The 10,084-nt window shown below is 39.5% G+C and overlaps 1 protein-coding gene across 1 annotated transcript; it reads left to right on the forward strand.

The window, feature by feature from the left end:
* Positions 1-1,669: 1,669 nt before the first annotated feature.
* LOC119735432 (E3 ubiquitin-protein ligase TRIM56-like) lies at positions 1,670-7,766 on the forward strand. Its single transcript, XM_038209132.1, has 3 exons — positions 1,670-1,710; positions 3,165-4,445; positions 5,155-7,766. The coding sequence occupies exons 2-3, from the start codon at positions 3,167-3,169 to the stop codon at positions 5,769-5,771; spliced, it is 1,896 nt and encodes a 631-aa protein (XP_038065060.1). The 5' UTR covers positions 1,670-1,710; positions 3,165-3,166; the 3' UTR covers positions 5,772-7,766.
* Positions 7,767-10,084: the final 2,318 nt, after the last annotated feature.

Here is a 10,084-nt window from a genome sequence, read left to right on the forward strand (position 1 = left end):
GGGCGAACGCGACCCTGACTTTGGTAGAGCTGCTGCAAGTTCAGTGAGTTTAATAGACTGCCAAAAACAGCTAGCAGAATCTATGCAACAATTGAGTGAGAAATTGTCCACAGTAGCAACTGGCATTGAACGCCTGCTTTCCGGGCAGTGGGATCGCAGTAACCATACAGGTGGTAATGCGCTTAATTAAGTGCACTTATTGCCAGAAAACAGGGCACGCAGTGGAAACGTGCTATAAGAAGAAAAGGGAGCAGGCCGGAAGAAATCTAACTGTCCCCGTTGAGCCAACAAATTCAGGAAACGTCCAACTTCCGTTGCAGAGGGCAGTGTAGAGGATGATGGATCTTTTGTCGTTCCCACTTGTCATGCAGGTGTCCCTGATAATCATGTGGGTAGGAAAGCAATGGTGATATCTCAGTGCTGCTGAGGTTCGCCGTTAGCTTTCGGCCAGATCCGCCACGGGTAACATCAAGATTGGAAATTTTGATGTAACCAACAATTCCTGGGTTGTTTCTCTAACTGTTTCGGTGACACACCGAAACAGCTCTTGTTTTCGTAAAGATTTTTATTTTTTTTTGCTTTTCCACATAGTTGCGGAAAAGCCTTTGTGTTAATCCTCATTGGCTTTTATGCATAGTTGTGGAAAAGCCCTTGTTTGTTTACTGATTTTTTTTTCTTCTTCTTCTTCATGATTTTCTATCCCAAATCCCATAGACTTTGTACACGTTTTTCTCGTGGGCACTTTGGGCATAAAACAAAGTCGTAAGACATTGAAACTTAAATAGTCATAAAGCGCATAGCAAAGGTCGTTCGAAGATCAACGTAGCAATGACGTCATCATGGGACATGTTACTCAAATGTAAACGTGCACACTTTAAGCCCCCTATATAAGTTTTGAAGACTTGCCGTATCCACGAACCCAATACGCTAATATCAAAATTCTTTGAAAATCTTCAAAAAGATTTTCTGTAACGACAAAATATCCTTCAAAGTTGGACAATGAAAATGTTAAGGTATATGTTTTCTCAAATATTTTGAGAGCTGTGTCGTCTAAATTGCATGAAAAGTACTTAAGTAAGTTCGTTACAGAATGCCGTTGTGTGTTTCATGATTGTAGCATTCCGAGATTCGGGAAATTTGTCTCATGTAGAGATTGGTTTTGAAATGAAAATGGTTATTTAAACCCTTCAGTAATTCAATTTCGTTAGTGGCGTGGTGAAACATTACGGTCCGATATGTTTCAAATTCTCTTGGACTTCTAATTAAAATGATTTTGTTAAATTATTGTATCAGCCTTATTAGTGCGCGTGATTTATTTGTAAAGTTAAACTGAGTTTCTCATACGGAACTGAGTTAAAATGAAATAATAATATACATTATTTTTACTAAAGACAAACATGGTATGAACCGTAACACAATTATTCTAATAATTGATTTCTGGCAAAAGTCGTTTGGTGTAAGCTTATAGCCAAGGAAAAGGAGTTCTTGACTCTTGAGTGGTTCTAAGAAATATAGAGAAAAACAAGTCGGGGAATATAAAAACCTTTCCGTGCACTATCGAATATCGAATAAATCATACAAATGTCCTAATACAATCCATTTTTATTTGCTTGTTTTTTGTAGACTCATTTTTTTCTGGCCAGTGGCGTATCAGCTTGTCTCCTCCCGCCCTGAATTGTCTTCACTAGATCGTCCGAGACAAATTACAAGGTAGACACTATTTATCCTCAGATTTCTAAACAAGGAAGCGTGTCATAAATAAAATGCTGAAAATCAGGTCCAAGGAAACACTAAACCAAGGCAGACTTGCAACGTTGACAAAGTTAGTGCATATATATTACTTGATTGCAAAATAAATATTCAAGCAAGTTATACTCGACAAATAACACAGTTTTGTGTTTCCCATCTTAGCTAGCCTTGGTCAATGCTCTCGTCGTTATTCGTCCCGTACGCGGTCAATCGTCGGCATATATCCTCACGTGCTATGCACATGCATGTAAAATTACAGCGCGAACAGCGACCTCATGCGGCCACTATTTTTTTATGCAAATCAGTTGAGGATGATCTCGAGCCTTGGTTCAATCGTCGGCAAAAGCTTATGTTTTTCTTTATTTTGCGCTGGATTTCTAGCGCACGACCTCGTATGCGAATACAGAGAAGTGTAGGCGGGGCTAATATGTGGAGTGTCCAATCACTCCTTGGTAAATCCGGACGTCATCAAATTATTTGCAGCTATTCGCCTTTTGCGGACGTGACAGGAACCACAGTTTTTGTGCATTGGTGCCGTGTGCAGAGAAACACAACGTGTACATTGTACGTGTATGCATTATGTACGGTGCCACGTTTCACTATGCAAGTTTCCTTGCAACGATCGACCAATAAGAAAACGACATTTAAGGTCAGCTAAGGCTATTAACATAATGAGCACCACCCCCAAAACCTCACATGGACGATTGAACCAAGGCTCGAGATCGTCCTCAACTGATTTGCATAAAAAAGAGTGGCCGCATGAGGCGAGGTCGCTGTTCGCGCTGTATTTTTACATGCATGTGCATAGTGCGTGAGGATATATGCCGACGATTGACCGCGTACGGGACGAATAACGACGAGAGCATTGACCAAGGCTACATCTTAGCCTGACAGTCACCTCATACATAATTAAATATATTCGGACACAGTCAACAAGATCGACTCTGATTTCAGGCACCTGAGCAGCTCATCAGTCAAACATTTTTCTTGTCACTAAAACAACAACAAATATCTAAAAACCTTACAATCTTTATCGATTATCATCATCAAGGCACGCAATAGCTTGTGAGAACCTATCGCGAAACTGACAAAACCTTAAAACAAAATACGGTAGAACAAAACCCAGAGATGTACGAGGTCATGTATTAAATAAGTCATTGACAAACAACCCCTTTAATATATGTTTATCGCCATTAATGTTTGTCTTTGGAGTACGTAATGGGATAAGTCCCTTTCGTTTCAAGCACCTTCGTTTTGCTGTGGCTGCGGTTGAAAAATGGGAGGATGCAAACTTTAGAATATTGAATAGACTGCACTAAGAAATAGATACCAATCACTGCACAAAACAAATGTCATAATTAGTTGATTGATTTACTAACCTTGATCGTGATGTTGAATTGTATTATTTTCCACAGGGATGGCATCGGTAGGCTCTGCTTTTGAGAAGATCGGCACCCATCTTGAGTGCAGCATCTGCACAGATAAATACAAGCAGCCGAAAGTACTGAACTGCCTACATAGCTTTTGTGAGGGGTGTCTTGTAAAATACCGTGATGGCACATACGGAGGAGCACCACAAATCCCTTGCCCTGTGTGTCGTCAGGAGACGGTACTTCCACAATCTGGCATCCAGGGCCTCAAGACCAACTTCCATTTGGTTAGTCTAATTGAGGAATTTGAGTTACAGAAAAAGGTAGTATGCTTAGAAGACCCGAAGCTTTTCTGTGAGACATGCGACGAGGATAACGAGGCTTTGCATCACTGTCTCGACTGCGGATTGAATATCTGTACGTCGTGCCACAAGACACACTTACGGTTCCCAGTGTCGGCAAACCATGTCGTAGCAACTTTAAATGACATTCGTCAGGGGAAGGTGAACCTGATTAAACAAGCGGACCAGTCCAAATGTCACAAACACAAGGAGGGCTTGAAGCAATTCTACTGCAAGACATGTAATGAGCTGATCTGCCAAGTCTGCACAGTTGTTGATCATCCCACTGCTAAACATGACATCACTGACACCGGCACAGCTTCTAAAGAATACAGACAGTCACTGAAGGATGACTTCTCAGCTCTTGGTAGAGACATACAAAGCCTTGAGTTGTCTTTGCAGGACACTATTGAAGCTAAGACGATAGTCAAGGACAACATGGCAAAGGCCAGAAAGGGGGTGCAGGACAGAGCTGCTGAGTTCATAGCGAAGGTCAAAGCTGAAGAGAAACGACTCCTCGATGAAGTCACTACCCACGAACGGGAACAAACTGAGGAACTGGATGAGCACGAGAAGACACTGAGTGACATGCTGCGTAAAAAGAGGCATTCCTATAGCACCGGTAAGGACGTAACGAGTAATGCATCAGATTGCAACCTTATTTCACTCTATCCCGTGATCAGTAAAGATTTGACAAAGATGAACAGTCAGCATCCTCCACAGTATCCCCTCAAACTTTGGTACCTGAGGTTCAAGAAGAGTCAGACAGACATCGATCTGGGCGAGGTGGAGCAGGAAGGAGACAAGTGGGAACTGCAGCATGCATTCGGCAAGCAGGGGAGTGGTGAAGGGGAGTTTAAATTCGCCAGAGGCATTGCTGCTGCAGCTGAACCTGACGAGATTGCTGTGGCTGACTGGACGAACAAGCGAGTTGTAATCTGCAACAACCAGGGACAAACCAAGAACATCATTCAAGTCGTTGCAAGTGAGTTGTTTATTGTTATGGTTAATGTAAAGATATAGACCTATTGGGTTTTGTATTACTTTTCATTCCATTTTGGACAGCGTTTGACCATTTATGCGAGTCCAGTAGTTCATTTTTTTTCCAAAAAAATGCTATGCAGCTTTAATTTTAGAGAGACATCCTAATTGTTCATGTTGTCATACAAAAGCACCACCCCATAAAATAAAAAGAATCGGGAAATACAAGTTTACCTAAAAAGGTAAACAGCACTTAACCCATTCTTTGAATACATTTTTACTATTAAAAATATCCTTAGTATTTAGAGCGCAACCTGGTGACAGAAGGTGTCCTGATACATGTTCTTGTTTTACACCCAAATGAAAAATTCCAATACGATTCTAGTGAAATACACGCGTGAATACTTGAGCATAATAATTTCGAATCCAATGTAACATCCACTTTTATGGTGGCCATTTTGCGAGTCAAAAGGTTTTAAATCAAAACCCATATATGTATTATACAAACTCATTAGTACACGTTACATATGCGTTTTCAAACATAAATGCTCCGAGTGAATTGAGCTTGAGAAGCTATATGTTGGATCACAATCACTTGCCCCTCGAACAGTCAGATATTTCTGTTAATAATTCGAACGATTTTTTTTACAAGATTAACTAGTTAAAATACTTTCAGTTATCTGATCAGTTTATTCAAAATCATTTTTTTCCAGATGACGTCGTTGCCGTATCGAATCAGTGGGTGTGTGCTGACGACAAGAAGGTGATGGTTTACCAAAGAGACACCACGCACAAGTTTGATTTCCACACTTTGCCAGAGGATGAGGTTGGCAAGACAGACGGGCAGCTCAGGAGCGTAGTAGTCATGCCCAACGGTAACATCCTAGGGGGCGATGAGAAAAGGAAGGTATTGATTGAGCTCGATCCCAGGAATGGAGATATCATACACACCATGCCAGTGAAGATACGACCTTCCTTCTTGGCTGTACTGAGCAATGGTTGGATTGTGATCAGTGAGTGGGAGCAGGGACTAGTGGAGATAGTGGAGGTTTCTAATGGCATCGCTGTGACTGTTGACACAATCCAGCCAACCATCGACGGTAAACCGGTGAAATACTGCAAGGGTGTATGCAGTAACAGCTCGGGTATCTACCTTGCAGTGGACACAGGGTACAACACCGGACACATTCACCACTATGATTGTACGGGTCATTTTGTCAGCTGTGTGGTCCATGGTCTGTACGACCCCCATGGTATCACATTCACAGCAGCCGGGCAGCAGCTGGCAGTGGCGGATTTGTATTCAGTAAAGATCTATAACAAGGTGTGATACCAACGATGTTATCCAGCATAAAACTGCCTTCCCATGCCCACTTTTTGGTCTGTTTATGCCAGCTTGTATAAGGCTTAATGGAGGCCTAGGTATAAATTTAAATACATAAAGATACACAAATTAACAAATTAATAACAAAGGACTGACAACGTGCATGTTGAATTATGTCTTAATATTGTGTCCCATAGATATTTAATGTTCTTTTCTTCAACTTCCAACACTGACGAATTTTATACACGAAGCGTAAATATTTGTTTTCTAAATTGTTCAATTCAGACCCCAAACACACAATTATAAGTTTAAGACATCGTCGCGAGGGTTATTTAAAGCTAAAGATGTATGAATGTTTAATCTTCCCTTAAATTAGAACCCTTACACATTAAAGCTGCGGTCTGAATGTGACGCCCGTGTCACGAAAGGAACATATTACTCGGTGAATATTCATTGCGGGTCATCCGTCACTACGGTGATTGCAAACAGAAAATTAATGTTATGACACGCGACAGAATACAAGATTTGAGTGAAGTTATGTCACAGGCGGCCTTTTTAGAAGAAAATCAGAAAACGAAAATGTCATTTTGTTTTGTGAAATTATAGCGACTGCATCTTCTGTTCTTTTTTTTAAGAAAATGAGAATTTTATGTCAGTTTTGGAGGTCAACAAGAGGAGAGCTTGATGTTTCATCACATAATTAAAAAAAAAAACCAGAAAATCTGTAAATAAAATTCCTTTAGCCATAGTTTGTGATACACTACAACATTCCAAATTGTTGGAGCACTTCTTTTTTGGCAGTAGAAATAACTTTCGACCAGAAATGATATCAAATGTTTGTAAGTAAGGAAATCGACATTTGAATTGGTTCAAAGGTTTTTCACTTCGAATTATTTGTATGCATGTCAGTCGTTCTGGAGGTGTTTGTCTAATACTAAGGAAATACATGTATTAAAAAAATAAAGATATCGTTGGATGAGTTTGCAAAACGGCAATTACCGAAGTTAAAATCAAATGAAACGTTGCTTTAATCTCTTCTACATGTACATCCAAATCGACTGTAGCCACGCATAACGCTTGTAACATAGTAGAAAACCTTTAATGTGATTACAATGATTTATTGTCAAAATCAGAATTTTTAGTGGACAAAAAAGTGATGTCTCACGATCCATCATCAACTTTCTAGAAGCGAAATATAAGGGGCAAAATACTTATGTTGCAGTGTGAAAAAGGAATTGCTCAGAAAGTTATTATTAGCAATATAATAGTGTATTGAAGGTTGAATTCATGTAAGAAGGATAAAGCCTTTTATGCATAATTCAAATGCGTAGGCCTATAGTTTATATGTAATCCACTTTATGGAATTATTTACAAATTATTTGATGTCGTTATCGAGTACAAAAATACCTACCGACGTGTACATAGCTAGCCTATTTCCAAATATCCCAAATGAATTAATTTAATTTATATCGAGATTCTGCAAAAATGTTTATATCATCGCTCAGCCATTAATTATCAGGGGAAAAAGTAAATCATACATACAAACTGTTACAAATTTATTTGTAAGTAATCAAAACATCTTGATTTTGACGCTTTTGCGGTTATTAATTATTGTGTTGTCAGCGGTAATAATGTAGTCGAGTCAATCACTTGTCCATGCAAGTAGTCACACTCTCTCCAAATCAAATCAAACGCTAGTCAAATGACTTTGACATTGGCATTCATTTGTTATTGTTCAATGCACCTTCACTTGTAGTCGGACTTGTGAATGGATATGTGATGAACTTGTGACTGGACACAGGACTGACTTAGATAAACGTGACTGCATTCCTGGTTGTCATTGAATGTTTTTCCTTGTATATTGCTATTGCTAACATCAAACTCATATTTTGCGGAAATTGTGCAGTTTATATTCGTTACAAATATTTGAGATATTAGATTGCTATGCAAAACACATTACTTCACTGCAAAAACATTGATGTAAATCGAAGTGCGTAAATACATTTTTTTTAAACCATTGATGAAGGTCGTAATGCGTACTCTATAAACATTATTATTAAAATGTGATAAACGAGCCAAAAAGCGCAATTTATAACAACAACCAAAGGGACACTATAGGGAGCCATTCCAATAATCTAGTGCACAAAATTATTTTCGACCAGAGTAATTGTTTATGATGCAACTTGCCTTACAATTTGTTCTGAGAGCGACATAACATTAACCCGACAACAAATGTCTCCCTAATGTAAAATTATTTACCGACACTTTCTCCCAAGACGTTATTTTGTTGTAAAGTCAATTAAAAATGTTGAAAACAAGGCACGAAAAGACTGTTACTTTCATTTTGTTATTTATTATTTACTTGTTTCTCTACCGACTGCGTATGATTTGTAAGCACATTGCATATATCACAGTAAATTTCGTTGATTCATAAGATTCTGTGACATAGACCAAGCCGGGCACGCTATCAATTCTATCTCGAAGGCCCTCTTCAATGGTGAAAGCATTGTGCTAACCATTGCTTATATAATCCGTCATGGGCAATTCGATTATTGTGCAATAGCCTTCACAATGGTTTCCGCCTTGAAGATTTTAAAAATTGCATAAAAATCAAGACATCAACCCGTTAAATACACAATGAGATAAGCAGGTTCACTAGGCTTGACTCGTCGAACCATGATGGTAGTCCATCATCATCATCATTGGTCGCTTGCAGCTTGCACCACTTGTGTCGGGCACGATGACGGGCACGCCACACGTCCTGTTCCATCATCGGTGTCCCAAGATCATCTGCAGTCGCGGCGCCACTGTTCTCCATCAGGGTCTTCACCATAGATTTGTACGGACGCCCACGATTCATCCTCCCATGGGTTGGATGATGACTTTGCTAGCGGGCAGCTCTGGCTGTCGCAGGCAGTGCCCGGCCAACAGTCGCATCTGTCTTCCTGCTATCTTGTTGTTCAACTTACGGAGGTCACCATAGAGTTGCTTGTTGGTTACTCTCTGAATCCAGTCAACGTTGAAGGCCATCCAGAGCATCCGGGTGTAGCAGCCATCGAGAGACTTGGCCATGATTTAGTGAGGGTCCAAGTTTCACACCCGGAGAGGAGGATTGTCTCGATAATGTTTTTCTGCAAAAAGGAACCAGACCTTTTTGCCTTCCAGCCTCGCTTTGGTTATATTGATTTGAATGGGAAAAAATCAAATGGCTGCAACATGATAATGATCTATTATCGTTCAGAAGTGTGTGACTTTTTTCAATGCCAGGAAAGTAAAGCAAACGAAAAACAAATATCGATATTTCGAGGTGAAAACTCGAAAATAGCGCGGTAAATGCATCCTTAACAACTCGAATCCAACCACACATGTTAGCTCCATGGATACGTGCCACTGTGTACAATCTATCCATGACCTCTGAGCCACCTCTAGGTTCTAAATTTGGCACTCTTTTGTTGAGCATCGCTATGCAAACGGTGGCCTCTTATCACAGGCTTGGTTTTTGAAGGAAGTATTTATATACCACTGCAGTATTGTTTGTATCTGAGTACTATTAAAATTATACCTAATTTTGTTTTTACAGTTTTTGTCAAGCCATTGGCTTCCTGTATTATGCGCTCTTTCTTTTCCTCCATGGTGTAGACAGTTTATGAAAATTAAATATTTATTAACCTCATGAGTTCTTTGTGTGTATATGGGGGTGCTAATTTTCATGACTCCTCAATTACAAATGAAACAAGCCTTTCATCCAATCGAGAGGGATCGTGACAAATATCTAGGATTTTAATTTTCTTGATGATATCAGGTAGCACTTATTCAACACCACACAGTAACTTGGTACCATTATAGTCATTTATTTTGAGGTTATGAAATCAGTTATTTTATGTTGCTCACATAGGAGTACCGGAATAAATGAACGATGATAATACACTTCTATAAACTCTTCTCAAAGTCGAATGGAAAACAGCTGAATTTGACTAGCATTTATTTTACCTCTAGTTCAACAAATCACTAATTTCCAAGTCAGCATTACGTGTGTTGATTTAAAATGAAAACTTAAAAGCGATTATTTTGGCAGTGGTTTTGTTTTTCAGTCATTCTCCAGAAAGAGTAATCAGTCTTTTGTCTGTTTGCTTGTTTGCTTGTTTGATTTTGTTTGTTTTATTGAGGCGAGTACGGTAACAACCTCTCCATGCAAGTAATGCTTCTACTTGCGTTCTGCAACAAGTAAGATTAAGGAACCATTGCTAGTTACACACGTACTGCATAATACATGCGTAGGCCTACTAGTGTGTTTCGTTATAACTCTCAGCCCCTTTTCG

The sequence above is a fragment of the Patiria miniata genome, unplaced genomic scaffold, assembly GCF_015706575.1.
Source record: "Patiria miniata isolate m_02_andy unplaced genomic scaffold, ASM1570657v1 HiC_scaffold_29, whole genome shotgun sequence".
NCBI classification, from domain to species: domain Eukaryota; kingdom Metazoa; phylum Echinodermata; class Asteroidea; order Valvatida; family Asterinidae; genus Patiria; species Patiria miniata.

Bases quoted from the DNA above. Each gene is read 5' to 3' on its own strand.
- LOC119735432 (XM_038209132.1), top strand. From the start codon at position 3,167: ATGGCATCGGTAGGCTCTGCTTTTGAGAAGATCGGCACCCATCTTGAG. The intron at 4,446-5,154 runs GTGAGTTGTTTA...ATTTTTTTCCAG, and splicing joins CATCATTCAAGTCGTTGCAA to ATGACGTCGTTGCCGTATCG.